The sequence below is a fragment of the Diorhabda carinulata genome, chromosome 6 (genome assembly GCF_026250575.1).
Source record: "Diorhabda carinulata isolate Delta chromosome 6, icDioCari1.1, whole genome shotgun sequence".
NCBI lineage: Eukaryota > Metazoa > Arthropoda > Insecta > Coleoptera > Chrysomelidae > Diorhabda > Diorhabda carinulata.
Window position 1 is genome coordinate 28,971,263 of NC_079465.1, and position 18,113 is coordinate 28,989,375.

General features: G+C 31.6%; 1 protein-coding gene and 1 long non-coding RNA gene across 3 annotated transcripts; one reads left to right on the forward strand and one right to left on the reverse strand.

Moving 5' to 3' along the window:
- The first annotated feature begins 3,036 nt into the window (after nt 1–3,036).
- LOC130895436 (polygalacturonase-like) lies at nt 3,037–14,562 on the forward strand. 2 transcript variants are annotated; one of them, XM_057802710.1, is made up of 4 exons: nt 3,037–3,429; nt 7,256–7,467; nt 8,566–8,896; nt 14,266–14,562. In XM_057802710.1, exons 1-4 carry the CDS (start codon nt 3,135–3,137, stop codon nt 14,514–14,516), a joined length of 1,089 nt encoding a protein of 362 aa, XP_057658693.1. In that variant the 5' UTR covers nt 3,037–3,134; the 3' UTR covers nt 14,517–14,562. The 2 variants fall into 2 exon arrangements, with proteins under 2 accessions (XP_057658693.1, XP_057658695.1); XM_057802712.1 differs by having other exon boundaries at nt 3,068–3,429; nt 7,415–7,467.
- LOC130895437 (uncharacterized) lies at nt 10,908–12,268 on the reverse strand. The gene is made up of 3 exons (XR_009059465.1): nt 12,068–12,268; nt 11,151–11,406; nt 10,908–11,099 (listed from the first exon to the last, which is right to left on the reverse strand). It is a non-coding gene; the product is annotated as an uncharacterized LOC130895437 (long non-coding RNA).
- Nucleotides 14,563–18,113: the final 3,551 nt, after the last annotated feature.

Below are 18,113 nucleotides of genomic sequence, written 5' to 3' on the forward strand. Positions count from 1 at the left end.
TAAGATTCTCAGCGGTTACTGAATTAGTCTAGCAACTATTAACAAAATTACGGGCATGAGTTTTCGAAATTCAAACTCAAAAAAAAATTTTAAATGCAAATAACGCGAAAGCTAAGAGAAATTCGAAAAAAACTGCCCCAAAAAAATGTGGAGCACAAAATTTTCTACAAACAAGGTCTCTAGTAATTTTTTCGTTGGAGCCACTATTTCTGAGTAAATCTGCGTCAACTTCGAAAGCCTGAGTATCCGCTGGCGATTTCCCGCCGGTGCAAATTCAAGCCAATTTACGTACAAGGAAACTGCACCTAACCACTGCACAACATGCGTGGGGAGCCTATTGCTTGTCTTGGTCTCCAATTAAAGTACGAAAATATTTGAAAAAGGCTTTTTCCGCATTTTCGGAAAATGGCCTGGCTCGCGATTTCGCCATAAATTCTCCACAAATATAGCAAAATTTGTCTGGAGAAAATTTGCAACTGCGGCACGTGTGACTCGAGATTTTTTTGAGATAATTTTGAGTAGATAATAACATATACCTGGTAACATGGTTATATTTGAAATTATACTTTGAATATAACAGTAATGCCATTTATTCAATAAATTCAATAACGCCTACAATTTATCAGATATTATTGACTTCAAAGACTATAAGTGAACAGTTTACCTACAGTTTGATTGTGAGTGTTGGTGCATTAGTACTGAAAACAGTATGTTCAATATGAAAATAGTATATTCGAGGAAATTATGTTGGCAAAATGAATATTTTTAAACTCCCGTTCCACCTCCGATGGGGAGCTGAAAAGAGAAAATACTTGTCGGATTCTATTGCTCATCAAACCGTTTTAATTCTATTCTCGATACTAGTCAATTTCCTTTGTAATTAATTGATCAATTTTTGTCAATTAACGGCCAATAAAATTATCTATGGAATTCCCTTTGAAAACATTGTTTAAGAAGCGTTTATTATTTTAACTTCTTAAGGACGGATTACTAATTACATTTTTATACGTATAGACACTAATTTTACAATAGTATTGGTACCAGGAGAGGAGACAAATTACCTCCAACTATTAAGATGAAAGATTCAATTTTTACTCGATACTCCTTATTTTTCATTTGGATGTTTTTTGTAAGCATAAATACTCATGAGACCACCAGGTCCAAAAATATATCAATTGAGACGATCAGCTGTATTATTATTAAGATCGTTCGAAAGTGGATCAATTTTCAAGAATTTGGGCAAGCCTTGATTTGTGTGGATGAAGTTTTCAATTACCTTCGTTGTAATATGGAACATTTCTTATACTTTGCTGGAATGGAACTCTTAATACTTTGCACTGCATCCTAAACATAGATATTTGGCTGGTGTGAAATGCCATTCCAACCTAGACCAACCAGTATGTCTTTGTTTAAATCAACAAAATGATTGTCTGTGCCAAAAGAATTAAAACTATCATCCAGAATACATATAGCTCGGAATAGGAAGTTTTGGAGTGTTCAAAAAGTTTTCAACGATTTAATTATGAGCTAGATCAATGTGAATAGAAAAGAAAAACATAAGTAGATCTCAATTAATTAACTTGTAAGTCTAATGCCATCCTTGATCAAAAAGAACCAAACTACACAGTGAAAATACATTATTCTGTGAAACTCTGGCGAGACATGGTGTAGCAATGAAAATCAAAATCATTACGTTATTTTTTTGTCAAGTTTAAAATCATCTAGGAACTTATAAACTCTGTAAACTATAGTTTTATTTTTGAAGTGTACAAGTTTACAAAGAAGAATAATTAGATGCTTTCGATAGAATTTAGATTTGTATCAATAAATTCTTGATATAGAGGGTTTCTAAATTTATTTATAAATACAATTATTCATTTATTCAAGCGATAAGTGTCGCTTAGTGATGAAAACTATCATTTTGGAGAGAGCTATATAAATTGAAACTCAAGCAGTAACATCGGAAAGCTGAGCTTTAATATATACAATAAAATGGAGTTTTGTGCTATTTTCAAAAAAAATTTATCAAGAAATTATAATATAACATGAGCCATAATACGTTGTAGAATCTGAATTCGGAGTAGTACGTGGCTATTACTATGTGAAGCTTCATTGATCTTTTTTATTGTCGTTTTTTAGATTTTGTTTTACAGTAAGAGGAAAATTTTACTTTAATTTTCGTCTATCAAAGAAAAATGTTCAGAACATTAAGAATTCAATCATTATCTCTGTTTTCTAAACACTTTATATCTTCGATTTATTGGTTTGTTCAAAGACTTTGGAAATTGATGTATAAAATGATTTTCTCCACTTTATATTTCTATTTTTATTATTAATTTCTATTCCCTTCTCTTGCTCAATAATACTTAGACTCTCCTGCTAAAGATCAAACAAGTTGCTGTCGAATTTCCTCCAACTATTAGTACTTATCATTATCTAGACCATGCATTCACAACCAAGTTGCGTTAGTCTATGAAGAAGCTCATCCAATACACTCTATATAAGGAGGGTGGCTTCGAAAGAGGTTGTTTCATATACCAACTATTACAATTCTCACTCACTTTCATCGCCTTTTGAATGACTGTAGATAATATCTTATAAGTATAGGTGCAGAGTAGCTGAAAAGCCGAAAAGACGCCCCAAACAATCTACATCTAAAACTAAAATATCGGTTCAAGTATATTATTATGGTACTAGTACAGAAATTATAATTTCCAGTAGATAAAATCATCACGGCATCACAATTGGAGGAGTGAGATAACATGATATCGTAAACCAAAAAATTCGATCTTAATAACATAATTAACACTTTTGCTTTCCATATATTCAGGTTTCTTAAGAATTTTACCTCCACTCCTCCTGCGAACGACAACTTTAAAAGTGCGCTTGCGATGGGTCCCCAACTTTGACTCGCGAACTATTGTCTTTTGGTAAAGATAAATATGATATAAGCAAAGAATAAGTTTTGTAAAGAGACTAAGGTCAACCAATATCAAAGATATTTTAGAATGCTCCCACTTGTTCCTTATCTTTTTCATATCATTCAATTGCTTGAGATAAAATCAAAGTTAGAATTCATGAACTGTAACATTCGATTGTAAAATTCCTTTGAACGAGAGCCCAATAAGTAGAAAATGAGGCAGTTCATAATATTGATTGTGTTATTGTCAAGTACGATCCCCTTTGTATACTCTTCCGTTACTGATGACTGTACTATAACAAAATTCTCTCAAGTTAACACTGTTCTGAGTAGCTGTAAGAATATAATTATTTCAAATCTCCTTGTGCCTGGCGGAGAACAGCTTTTACTCAATTTACAAAATGGATCCACTCTAACATTTGAAGGTGTCACAAAATTTGAAGTATTTCACTGGGAAGGACCTCTGGTGAAGGTTGTAGGCGATAATGTAACGGTGGAAGGAGCTCCAGGTAAATCAATTATTTTCATTGTATTATTATTCTATGTATTACGATTTGCTTTAGTTGGTCACTCAGTAATTTGTATAGAATAGTAGAGAAAGTTTGTCAATGAAATGTTAGAATATATTAAAATATAGAATTAACGATAGGTCAGCTGCAATCTACTAATATTTCCCTTTTAAGCTCATTAATTACCTGTAAAACGTCGTAAGGCTTCTTACAACGCTCATCTGCAAAATTCTTGCTCGATTAGATACTGTTACTAATTTTATATTAATTAATTTTTGGCTCTGCTTTTGTAAACAGAAAAAAATCTCTGAATTAACCATTTATTTTGTCTTTGGTCTTCATAACCCTTCAATTTAAGAAATCTGTACTCTATATTCTTACATTGAATGTATTTTCCGAATATTCGACATAGATGTACGAGGATATATTGAAAAATTTTTAGCCTACTATAGAACCAAACAACATTTCAATGTGAAAATATTTTATTACTCAACATACTCTCCTCGGCAACGTCTCTAGACCTTAAAAAAAATGTTTCTTCTTGCTTTGCAAACCAGACCTCCGAAGCTTTTATTACCTCCTCGTTGGAAGAAAATTTACGATCTTTTAAACTTTTTTTCAGTTGAGGAAAGAGGTGATAGTCGAACGGAGCCAAATCTAGTGAATAAGGGGGGTGTTCTAGTAATTCAAACCCTAAATCACGAATTTTTTGCATGCCAACATAAGATTGTGCAGGGGCGTTAACCTGCAAAAACACAACACTTTTGCATGGCTTTCCGCGTCTTTTCTCTTTAATTTTTTCCCGTAGCGTGGCCAGTAATGTCGAATAGTAATCTCCAGTTATTGTTCTACCCTTATCCAAAAAATCAATCATGATTATTCCATGGCAATCCCAAAAAACTGGAGCAAGAACTTTTCCAGCAGATTTTTGGACACGAACCTTCTTAGGTTTTGAAGAACCAGAGTGTCGCCATTCCATCGATTGTTGCTTTTTTTCTGGATCGTAGAAATGTACCCAAGTCTCATCCATAGTAACAATTCGGCCGTATCACAAGACCCTTGCTCGCAAAAAGTTAAGAAAATCGTACAAGCCGTTTGCGAGACAATTGAGGCATTCTATACATAAAACTTACTCTACTCGTATATATAAATATATAAATTTGAAGATTCGAATTTTGCCATTTGCCATTTTTCCGTGTCTTGATAAATTAATAATCAAAGACATGTATCATCAGTATCAAATACCTGAATTCGTCAACTTTTTGATTGAATTGTGAACTGTTCAAACATAAATTTGTAGATACATGACCAGCGTCATATATTAGCAATTCTAGGTGTTTATCTGTATCACCCAGTGTTTGCTAATGTATCATTTTTCTGTCACATCGAGAGTAAATTGACAGAATTTTGAGAAAAAACTTTAATTTAATACGAACACAGTTAACATCATTATTGGTGAACAAAGCTAGATATTTAAATAGATTAAAAAACTTCCAATGTGGTTGAGATTACTTCCATGTTTTAGCGTTTAAGAATAACTGTAAATTTATTCAGATTCGTGAAAACTTTATCACTCATACTTATTAGAACTAGTAAGAAAACTGTCGATTTGGGTAAATAGCTAATCAAAAAAGATCTATGGAAGTATTTCTGGTGCTGAAGCAGCACTGGTAGTAATTTCAAGTCTTATTAATTTTGTTTCTATATATAATAAATCGGACGAATAATTTGGTATTTTGCATACTTTTGATGCAGGAAACAAATGAGAATGAAGACAGAATCACTGTTGATATGATGACAAGAATATTAGAAGATTACTGTTTGTTTTACAAGACAGTACTGCAAGTTAATCTCTCAATCAACGATTTTCTCGGTATTGCATCGCCATCATTGATCATCAATGGCCTGTAAATTTCCCCGTGTAACGTCAGAGACAGTAGAGCTACAAGGCAATATTTTAATAAATGATTTCCTAGGCATTATTGATTGGAATGCAAAATCCCCCAGTTAATCTCCTCAGATTTCTTTTTTGAAGGGCAAGACCGAAACCAAATTACTAATTTCGTTGATTTTCTTGATTTTAATTCACCTACTTTGTTTGGTGCAAACCATAGGCCTTCATTTAAGAGATGCACCATAAATTATTGATCCAGAATACTTTATTGAATATTGCATCAATATTTCTATCATACGTCATTTTGAAAAGTGAATTTAAAAGACCTCACTAGTGTTACCCAGCGATCCTTCATCAAAACTGTTCGTTAAAAAAAAATCAGTCTTAAAATTAACCAATGAATATCATAGACACACATCTTTTCTTGGTTGAGCTCACGTGATTTTTAATTATAGTTGCCTAAGATCCAATCTCTCTCTTACTCTTTCATTCTGTAACACAGAAAATGTTGCAAGGCCCAATTTTTTTAAAATATTACCGGCAATCTGGGAGTAGTTTAATAGCTTAACATGAAACGGAGAATCCAAACCTAACTTTTTCAAATTGCTCACTTTTTTACAATAATATAAAGATTCTTTGTAGAATAATTGATGATTTGATGAGCTCAACGATGATGATGAAGATATTAACAATATTGTCGACGCGTCAAGAAAACAAAAAGTTAATCTTTGAATTTTCCCACATTTTTTAAATTTATTGTTATTGTATCGAAAACATTTCTTGGTATTTTCGTCATTAAATTCCCTTGCCAAGGTCTCCCAATTTTTTTTTTTTTTCGTTTTTTTATTCAAGTTGCCGTATCACTTTGTATTTCTTAACAAGGTTAACCAAAAGCACTACTTCATAGAAATTGATCGATTTTTTTCTTTCTTTGTTCATTTTTGTTTATACAATTTCCTCAACAATTCAAGTTTAAAACAAATATAGGAAAAATTTTGGTTATATTTGTGACAATTGGCAGGAAAATGTGTGTTTTACTGTAACCTAATAGAGTAATCTTGTTCATTCTTATTTTGAGCTAGAGCTAAAGCCAAGTTTAAAATTTAGTTTTATCTTCAGTTTCACCCTAGAGCTTCACCTATTAGTGAATGTTAAGATGCACCGGTGTATGTCGACAATCACCAATTTCGATGGTGTAACTCAAAAACTTTATACTTGAATCGGACATACACCGGTGAATGTTTGCATACAGGAAGGAGATACTGTGAACTTTAGATTCGGCGATTTAAAATTTGTGTAAAATTGTGTGTTTGTTCGAAAAGCGAGAACGCCAGATACACTGTTCCCTCTTTAATATACGCTGCTTCACTCACTGACTACAGTCGAAAATGCGTCGCTGCGCTATTTTGTCTTAACACTTGTAACGCAGAGGTTATGTTTGTTTAACCTCACCTAACCTAACCTAACTTACCTTGTTTTAATGATTTCGATTATTAAACAATTTGCATCTCTTTATAATTCTATTTATTGTGACAATTTGTGACTTTATTAGTCATATACTGGCCCAGAACTTCTGTTTACACACATCATTATTTCTCTATTTCAATCAGGCAGGCATCATAATTTCGATCATAATTAACATTGACCAAATCGTCGTGGTCTTTGATAACAGTCACCGGTGAATGAACGAAATCGTCATGTAGAGGATAAATAACGGTCATTCGCCAACCACCTTGGTGGATATTAAGAGGCAGCAAAGTATTTGGAATTTATCACAGTTTTAATATTTGCATATACAACTTATTTGACAATAGGAAATTTAATTGAAAACCGTAAATATTAGTATCGCTAGCATATACTAGCAAGAGGATGGGAAATTTCGATTTATGAATATATGTATTATGAAGTAGCTACAGACTGTTTTTCAAATAGGTTCCATATTAAATGCTCAAGGGGAAAAATACTGGGATGGTCAAGGAGGTGCAGGAGGTGTAACAAAACCTAGGTTCTTTTATATACAAACTACTGGAGGATCAGTATTCAGGAATATTTATTTATTAAATTGTCCACTTTTTTGTCTCATCATTGCAGCTCAGGATATATCAGTTACTGGCTGGGTCCTTGACAGTGTCGCTGGCGATAAGGTAATTAAATATCAGTTCCTCATACTTAAGTGTGTTTCTTATACTATATTCAATTGGTTATAAATTTTTATTTATAATTAATATCATAATAAAACAGCTGTTCCTAATAGTCATACGGAATAACCCCATCACCTAATTCGGCCACGAGACTGCCAGGACATATTGCAACCAACCTCTACACTAGGATTACCAGTTATTTCTTCTTGAATAGAAATACAGAATGGGAAAACATGAGTTTAAGATAGTTTGCTACGCTGATGACGCGGTTGTGATATCCGAAGATGAGGATAATCTGCAAAAACTGCTACACAGATTTGAAACAGTTGCAGAAAAATTCAATATGATCATATCGACACAAAAGACACAATCCTTGACGATAGCGAGATAACCAAGAAGATGCAAACTGGCAATTTATAATAAAAGTGTGGAGCAGGTTAGGTCTTTTAAATATTTAGGGGTTAACATCACGAGCAATAGGAACTTGAAACAAGAAGTCAAAACGCAAACAACAGCAGCATCTAGGATATCGGGATTCCTTCGAATCGTGATATGGAGGAATAAATTTTTAAGTATCGAAAGCAAAACACGGATATATAAAACTTGTGTCAGACCAGTAATGACATACGCCATAGAAACGAGGGCGGAGACTGCAACTACTAAGCGGACTCTTAGAACGACCGAGATGAAGACATTACGCTCAATCACAGGGAAAACACTAAGAGACAGAATAAGGAACAATGAAATTAGAAGAATGTGTGACGTTCCGGATATAGTGAGATGGGCCAGAACTAGAAGAAGAGCATGGAGAGATCATGTCAATAGAATGGACGACGATCGACTGGCGAAAATCGCAAAGGAGGAAAGACCCAATACAAGTAGACCGCCTGGAATACCACCACCAGCGCTGGCTGCCTCTTTGAAAACACAAGACATAGTCTTAAAATAAAACGAAGAAGAAGAAGAAGAGAAGAAGAATAGAAATGCTTTCCTCAAATCTTAATATTTAAGATACTCCCAATTGAAAATGTCACTATAACAAGACTTATCTCAAGAATTAATTTGAAAAAGTTCAATAAATATAAGCTCTCTACCTTTTAGGATCTTATAGCTTTGAACACGGATGGTATTGGGATATCAACCAACTCCAACAACGTTTTAGTAGAAAATTGCACAGTTTTAAATCAAGATGATTGTATTGTCGTTAATGCAGGTAACAATATAAGATTCAGAAATGTGCACTGTTATGGATCACACGGCTTGAGTTTCGCAGTAGGATTTGGTAGCCAGAAATATAATAATTCTGTCGCTAATGTAACATTCGAAGATTCTTTTTTGGCAAATGGACTCTATGGAATCCACTTCAAAGTATCTCCTAATGGAAACGAAGGTCATCTCCAAAATATTGTTTTCCGTAATATAAGATTATCAGGTTTGTAAATATAACTATGTAATTTTTATCTTATCATCATTATCATTTTCATAATTCCAGTAATCGATTTCCATTCCATATTTATATTCTAAATTGTTCTTCAGGAAGTTAGTTCTATCTTCTCAGATATTTTTTTTTCTCGTTTATTTTTCATTAAATGATATTTTAACATACTGGAAGCTCAATAATTTATTCAGATGAGTTATAGGTTTATTTATAAAAACAAAAGGTAACTACACTACGTTGATCAATTTTATAAATATTTATTAGATAGTTACAGTTATATACATACTGGGTTTTCTTCACGTTTTATTAGATAACTTTGAGTAAATTTTGTACTCCCTAGTCAAAGATGAGAAACAATCACTTGGTGTTGTCTGTTATTGGAAAATAATCTACTTTTCAAGGTTTAAAGTCGCGTAGCTTTGATTCGCTTTCCCTTTACTGAGATTGCTATAGCGGCATAACTTTTTACTGAAAACGTACTTAAGAACGGAACTTTTAACTATGGTGGCATAACGCGCGCATCTGTCCTCTTCTTCATTTCCACTAATACCAATATGGGATGGAATCCGTAGAAAAATGATATATGTCAAATTCTCGTCCTTTGGCAATGTAGAAATCGTTTTTGTTATTATAAACCGAAAGGAACTGAAGGAGTGATTATGAGGAAATTATTTTCGTGACTCGATGTTCCGCTGAAGTCTGGCAAATTCATTATCTGCAATTCTCCTCCGATCGTAAGACATTTTAATGATAGATAATTCAATTCATTTAAATGTACTTTGGAACTGACAAGAATAATCATACTTTTCCATAATTTTCAATATCTTAGTTATGTTGTAGACAAAAAATACCGAATAAGAAACATAATCTATTTGAACAATATATTTAACTTATAATATCGATTAAATACGTTGGTAAAAAACGAATTGAAGAAGAATAATCTAAATAATCTATCTAACATTCTAACAATATAATTTGGAAAACTTGAACCCTATATTTTGATATCTGAAGATGATTCACATAATTATCCCAGTATGGTAAAGACGGCAATTGGAAATTTTTCAAAATATCAATTATATTTATCTACAAATAGTAGAAAATTTGGAATTCCAACGTCTCACTAATGAAATTATAAAAGTATTTTGAGTTAGATAGACTACGAATACCCAAATTTCCTTCGAAAATGTACAACATGGTCTAGATCGGCAGCCAGAGATACATTGCACACACCATTTACGCTACACTGCAAAATTTTCTTAAGAAAACCATTACCATTGGTTTGTCGAAATGGCTATAATTACTAATCAGTGTGCACGAGTTTAAATTATAAGACAATTTTAATAAATTTCGTAAGCAACTGAGGAAATTCACTAACATAAGGTGTAATTTCACAATCTTTGAGTATAAATGTTACTTGGATAGTAATTATATGGCACTGTTTTATTATTTCTCAATAACAAACTCAATTGAGCGTTAGAGTTACAACACTGCATAGTAATAAAATAAAAATATAAAATTTTGTAGTAAAATTACTACTCAAATATTGCCTTAACAAATTTTATTAAATATTTTGTGAATTCTGTGAACTGAATTGAATTATTTTGTTTTATAAATTTACTAAATTATTTTGTTCAGTAAGTTAACTGAATTGTTTTGAATTAAAACTTCCAATACTCTGATAAAATGATCAAAAAAATTTTAACAGTGTACCACTACACCAACTCTCACAATTACACTGTCTGATGCGCATTTCTAAAACTAAGTGGAAGTCTTCAGAGATCTGAGGAATTAAACTTATAACTTGACATACCTGCTTTCCAAACCGGACATTAACTAAGAAAACCCTGAAACTTATGAGAAGCAGATTAACTAAGAGTTCAGACATTCCCAGTGTATTTGATACGAAAAAGACAATTATGATTCCATCATAAATCTCAATTCTAAATATCCATTTATGAAATTAATAATTATATTTTAAACTTAGGAATAAAAATAAGACGGTCAATCTCAATTTCAAGATGCATGCTTTAATAAATTATTTACTTTACATTTAAATCCAACAAGATAATAAATATATTGGGGATGTGGCCATACTTACTAGTTGGATGACACCATTGTCATTGGTTTGCACACTTCTCTTGAACCTTTTTTCAAAATCAAAACGAAAAATATTTGCTTTGGTACTTTTCAATCCTTGCTGGAAAACAGTATTAAAAATAATCTTTGAAAATATAGATTGAAAACTCACATTAAAGCAATTATTGGGTAACCCCAAGTATCAAGGAAATGAATGGAATGGAATAAGTTTCCAAGAAAGCTAGTAACACTCTTTCTGTGAAACTGTTTATGTCTTTTTCAGTACGTCATTCCATAAAAGAATTATATTCCTTCAAATACCGTTTCCTGGATTTCTCAGGAAAAAGATTCATAGTGGCTGCAGTTACAGATTCATTAAAACATTTTCTAGTGTGCAGTTTAAACTTTCTTCACTATATTCTCCATCTCTAATAATAATACAATTTGTTTTAATTAGACACAAAACAGATTTTCTTCGAAATAAAAGTGTGACAGTTTATCGGAGAAGTGACTTGACATGAGAAAGAAAGCGTTCACGGCCTACTATTTTGTGAAAACAATTTTATAATTGCGTTAAAAAATGACACGTTTCGGAAATTACATTCTTCACGAATGTAAATGAATGAAAAAACAACGGACGTAGAAAAAAACGTGGAATTAAATAAAAGTTGAAGGAAATTTTCAGATACCTCAAAGGTTTTCAACTTACTAATATCGTGAAGCTTAAGAAATAATTGCCAATGTTTAGAACATCTCATATTAGTGAATCATAATACAAAAGTTATCGAGTTTATAGACAATTCCTTCTCAATCTTTCAATGTAAGTTATTAATAATTGCATCTATGAAAATTTACTAGTGAAAATATTGTTACAACTTGTCAAATGTCTACTTATTCACTTGTGCTCCTTCACTCTTATTATACATGTCATCTCATAATAATATACCAATGCAGCTTGACAAAAATCTATGCAAATAAAATAGTTTGAATAAAATTTATAATATAATAATAATAAGAATAGTAATTGAGACTTCAATTACTGGTAAAAGCATTTTTATTATAAATCAATGTGTCTAGATTCATAGTTACTTTTTGTCATCGTATCGAGTTCCACTAGAAGCTGTTTTCTGAAGAGCTGCCAAACACAATCAATTGTAAGAACGCTTTTCTAATACCATTGAAATAATTCTTTCTAGTTAATTTTATGTAATATATGATTTTATTTATTTTTACATTGACGCCACGTGCCTCCGAATACTTGCGCAGCAAGTGGCAAAAAGAGAAATATGATCTGTGTCCAGTGTTGCCACAATTTAAAAGCTGAATGTAAAAATTGAACTAGATTGTACCAACTTCAAACAAATTTAATAAAATTATAGAAAGATGTATAAACATAAGTTTAAATTAAATTATTTTTTTCCAAAAATGTTATAGACTGTGTCAATTATTATTTTAAGGATGAAAAATTTATATAAAGTTTACCGATAAAATTAGCATTGCTAATTACAAAAATCTCACGATCTAAATATAAATCAACTTGGCTCTGTTTTCAAATTATTGGTACAATCTAGTACAATTTCTAGTTTATTTTATTAAACGAAAATATAAAATAACTTTATATTTGCGAACGCAGGGAAAATGTATTAGAAAAAAGGAAAAATGTACTAGCGTATAAAATACACTAAAATGTATAAAATTGTACAATTGTACTAGCTCTGGCAACACTGTCTGTGTCTATTATTGTAAATAATGTGAAAAATATTATATCGTTCGGTGTCTATACTTCGTAAAATGATATATTCTATACTAGAAACGGTGGAGATCTTCCATCATGTGACTAATAAGTAAGCACAATACTGATACGTATGAAATCAAAATTTCTGAGAACTCGGTGTAAATACTCGTTGTGACTAATATGCCAAAGGTCGGTCTCTTAAGAATAAATAATTAAAGAAGAAATATAACTTTTCAAATTGTTTCTATTCTATTTATATGATTAACATCGACACATTTAGCAAAACTCTGTTGATAAAAATATCGATATACTGAGTGTATAAGTTGCAAAGTCCAAAAGTGATATTAGCCATCCTGGCATATTACTTGAGAGCTGATTTTAAGCAGGTTAACATTTGTATGTAGCACACAAAAGGGCCGTAATATTTAGTCCTCTTAAACTACTTAAAATTGTACTTTATGAGCTGATTTATATTAGAAAGCTTTTTTGGGATAGACGACAGGTTTGACTAGAACATATCTAAACAAATTGAAAATCGACATTTAACAGCATCAGGGTAACACACAAATAAAAAGTGACGTCCAGAATAAAATTTATACATATATCTAGATACTAGAAATCAAAATAACACAGACGAACTATTGAGAAGTTGAGGCTGGAACCTTGAGCCTTTCTCTGAGAAATTCTATCATAATTTTTATTATAAATTATTGCTTTTTGAAAAAATTCTTCTAAAAATTTATGTGGAATTTAAAAAAATAATTAGTTAACTATAAATTGGTAAATATTTAGAGATACTACTCAACTTAGAAAGAAATCAGCTTATGTAGAAGGTATAATTTATCACATTCAAATAAAAATATGCAGAACTCTTTGTTTTCTGAAACTTTAATTACCTACTCAGAACCTCTATGATCAAACTAACATTGAATTACCAGTTTTCTAAGAACTTGAGATACCACTCTACAAGTAACTGGTGAAAAATCACACTGTATAGATAATATTATACGCACTATGATGTCTAATGCTAATATTCCTTAATTTTATGTAAAGTTTAAGTTTAAAATAAAGGTTAAGAACATTGGACGGTATTGTATTATTGTTACACACGTTTATTTACGTATTTTGTAGTAAAATAAGCGTTTCACAGCATTTTAGGTATTATGAAATTATCAAAAGTTTACAAATTGATGATGTTTTATGTTCGTACTTATCAAAGTGAAATCAAATAAAATAAAAAATCATATTAGTTTTTAAAAGAATAGATTCAAACAATAAATACACGTTCAATCCAAAAATTCGGTAAAAACAAAACAGTAAACAAAGCTCACGTCAAAGTCAAACTATTTCTTATATCTTGTTGTTAGTCGTTAGAATATGTGTTCGATAAATCATAGATTGAGTCACGTAATGGAGGAGCTCCACCGTTTCTTCAATATTTTTTTCTTAGGTATTATGTTCGTCCAGCTAAACTTGATGTCGGGTACAAAATGGTACAAAAAATGTCACGCATTGACATTTTCTAAATTTTCAATCTTTCAATCATTTTTAGGTATTCAAGAAGATGGGATTTATATCCAGCAAGATTATGGTGACATCGGAAATTTGGGAAGTAATATGAAAATACATAATTTGACTATAGAAAATGTATATGGATCTGTCCAAGGGGAGTTAACAAGACCCATTCATATTTTTTGTGGTAATCACAGTACGTGTTACGATTGGAAATTTTCTGGAATAAATATTATAGGAGGAGGACCCAGCTATTGTAATTATGAACCAGAAGGGTTCTCGTGTAACTAGATGTTAATATACTATTATTCCAAAATATATATTTCCCACTCAACAACACCTTGATAAAGTAACCGGTATTTAGGATGTTATACGATTCTCAAAAGTTTGTCTGGATAACAATTCAGTTCAAGTGTTTCTCAATAAGAAACTCATTAATTTATCATCAGTTCTGCATATCCTCTCCTGATTTCCGGCAAGATTGATGAGGGTAAGCTGATCCGTAAATCGAATTAAGTTTGATGGGAGATTTGATCAGATTATCTGTATAAACTATGGATAAGTTATTGTTTGAAACAGTGTAAATTATTAGAATATTCATATAATATGTTGATTGTAAACCCTGTTTTTATATATGATTTTAAAAACTTCAAAATACGTTATATTTCCAATCACTGATATTTACATAATGTCTACAATGATCAACCACACAAAATTTATGAGATTTTCTTATATTTCAATGAATAGAATAGATTATTCAGTTTTTTAAATGATTACTTGACAATAAAATCAAACGCTTTAACTGAAGGAACAATCAGTACCACGATAATAACAGAGATCCATCACGAAATGAGAGACCCAGTGGTCTCGAACCCTCTTGTTCAATTCCAATTGACAACAAAGAAAAAATTGTCATAATGACAAGAAATTTCGAAAATGGGAAGTAAAAAAAATCACCCTAGCAAAAATTACAGCGATCAAAATGATTTCGGGCGTTTTGTGCTAGAAGAACTGAAGAAGAAAACTTTGAACTTGAGAAAGACAATTCTTCAGCATCACCCCTACTTGCATGCGAAGTTCGAACCCTCTAGTTAAACTTTTTCTGGCCAAAAAATAAGAAAATATAATAAAAATGACCATAAAATGGAGAGGGGTGGAGATGGAAAGTTTCGACCTTAGACAAGAAATCATCTCGCAACTAGTTGAACCTACATGTGAAATTTCATTTTTCAGTCGCTTTTCGTTTGACCTGCAGAGGTGAGCAAAGGTCAAAAACCACTTTTTTTGCACTGCGACCCCTCGAAATATTCATTTGTTTTCAACCAAACTCTAACAACATCAATCCGCTGCCAAAAAAGCCATGTATGCTAATTTTGAACCAAATCGGATCCATGGCAATTGCTCGAGAGACGAAAATAGGAATTGTAGCTTAAACAGATATATAGATATATATATAAACTACAGACATTCGAAAAACCATCATAATCGTATTCAGGAGGTCTGAATATATGCGAAAAATGATGTGCCCCCCATTTTTCTTCTAGTCATGCCTACAGTAATAGTCTAATTTTTCCTTGAAAAATTCGACTTAAAATAAACACTGTTCAGTAAAAAATTAGTAACAGAAGATGGTCTTTAAAAAATTTTCAGTTCAAAAAAAGAGTTTTCGAACCAATTTACAAATTTATATGATGATGGTTCGACTTTTTTATTTCAAGATATGTCCACAATATCTATAAAGTATGTAAGCCAAAAAATACTTAGTTATCAAATACATATGATGCAAAATTATAAATTTATTGGTCAAAGTTGAAAAAGTTTCGTTCAGTGACTCGGTAGAACCATTTCGAGTATAAGTAAAAATTGAATGAATTAGAATACTCCCAAAACGTAATGAAAAAGTCGGTAAATTGTAATGATTTGCTTTTCTATACCGTAATTGAGGTGCCTAGAATCGAAAACCGCCAAATCCATATTTTTTCGAAGTTGAGTGAAACCAAGTAGATTTATATCTAAATAAAAATGTATAAATGAACCTTTTCGTTATATAGAATTACTGAAAGAGAATATTTGATCAAGTATTGTAGCATACTATTATACTGGTTGTTGATATTCTATACTAAACCCTTTCATTAGCATGGGCTAATAAACATCGAGAGTATGTTTGCTTTAGTTTTCACATTTTATGTAGATCGCGCAAAATAAACACTAGATTCCATATATACTATAAAAAAGAGTACCATAGTTCAATGTCTTGTATTTGGGAATCTCTGAATACATCGGTTAGGGATATTATTGGGATATACTTGCATATCTGTTTTTACTACGAATTACCAATCAAAAAATTTTTATTCACTTCAACGGAAATTTTAAGGGTGTAAAGTGTTTCAGGTTAGCTTTGATATTATTATTTAAATAAAACACGATTAGTTTGAGAACACGTTTTACTTCGATCTTCTATATGTTCTAACCTAACTATCTAAGGCTCCCGCTTCCCAACAGTCACTTGCCAGATGACCATAGAACATTCAAGCTAGTACATGGCACTGTGAAGTGTCATATACGTAACATCTCCCCTTTTTGGACTTATATTAAAATACTAACTAACTAACTAATACTATAAACTAGACATGAAACTAATAATAATATTTTTTCCGCTATGTATAATAGTCTCTTAACCTATTTGGTACCTAACCCCACACATGACACCATGTTTCAGGTTAGCTTTGATATTATTATTTAAATAAAACACGATTAGTTTGAGAACACGTTTTACTTCGATCTTCTATATGTTCTAACCTAACTATCTAAGGCTCCCGCTTCCCAACTGTCACTTGCCAGATGACCATAGAACATTCAAGCTAGTACATGGCACTGTGAAGTGTCATATACGTAACATCTCCCCTTTTTGGACTTATATTGAAATGATTGAAATACTAACTAACTAACTAATACTATAAACTAGACATGAAACTAATAATAATATTTTTTCCGCTATGTATAATAGTCTCTTAACTTATTTGGTACCTAACCCCACACATGACACCATGTTTCAGGTTAGCTTTGATATTATTATTTAAATAAAACACGATTAGTTTGAGAACACGTTTTACTTCGATCTTCTATATGTTCTAACCTAACTATCTAAGGCTCCCGCTTCCCAACTGTCACTTGCCAGATGACCATAGAACATTCAAGCTAGTACATGGCACTGTGAAGTGTCATATACGTAACATAAAGTCCCATTGCGAAGTGGGAGACGCGCAGGAAACCAGTTTTATTTGAAATGTATGTACCTGCGTTAAATGCACCTTCGTCCCTCGAAGGTGATGGGTCATGTTTACTTTCATAAGATCAGTCCATTGGTCTCTCACAGAAAACTATAAAACTCAATGCATCTCATACATGCAAACTGGTGATAAAGACTACTTTATATTTACTCAAATCAGAATCAATTCATCTATTTTTTCCTCTAAATTTCTACATAGGACAGATAATATTGAGTGGAACAACGCTAAATTAACAAACCAGCCGTGGGGCAGAATAGATTACTACATAAAAACAAATAATATTAAAGCAACTTATAATAAAGTTACTCTTATAAATTTCAAAGGTAAAATTACATACTAGGTGTATGATATCACCGCAATTTACACATCAAGTTACTTTTTTTTTCAATTTAGTAAGTATGAAATGAAACATTCTGAGATATTTACGGCCCTGAAATATTTAAAAGGACATATATAGAAATTCTGAACTCGGTCCCCTCTATACTTCCACTTTAATACCATTTCCTGGCATTATAACTGATAACTGTGAAGGAGACCACTTTTCGATTAAAGTCACGTTTTACTTTTATACTCGCGTTGACGACGAAATTGTAAAACT

Excerpts from the sequence above, each read along its gene's own strand:
- LOC130895436 (XM_057802710.1), top strand. The coding sequence starts at position 3,135 with ATGAGGCAGTTCATAATATTGATTGTGTTATTGTCAAGTACGATCCCC. Across the intron at positions 3,430-7,255 it reads AACGGTGGAAGGAGCTCCAG|GTTCCATATTAAATGCTCAA; the intron begins GTAAATCAATTA and ends TTTTTCAAATAG. Across the intron at positions 7,468-8,565 it reads ACAGTGTCGCTGGCGATAAG|GATCTTATAGCTTTGAACAC; the intron begins GTAATTAAATAT and ends TCTACCTTTTAG.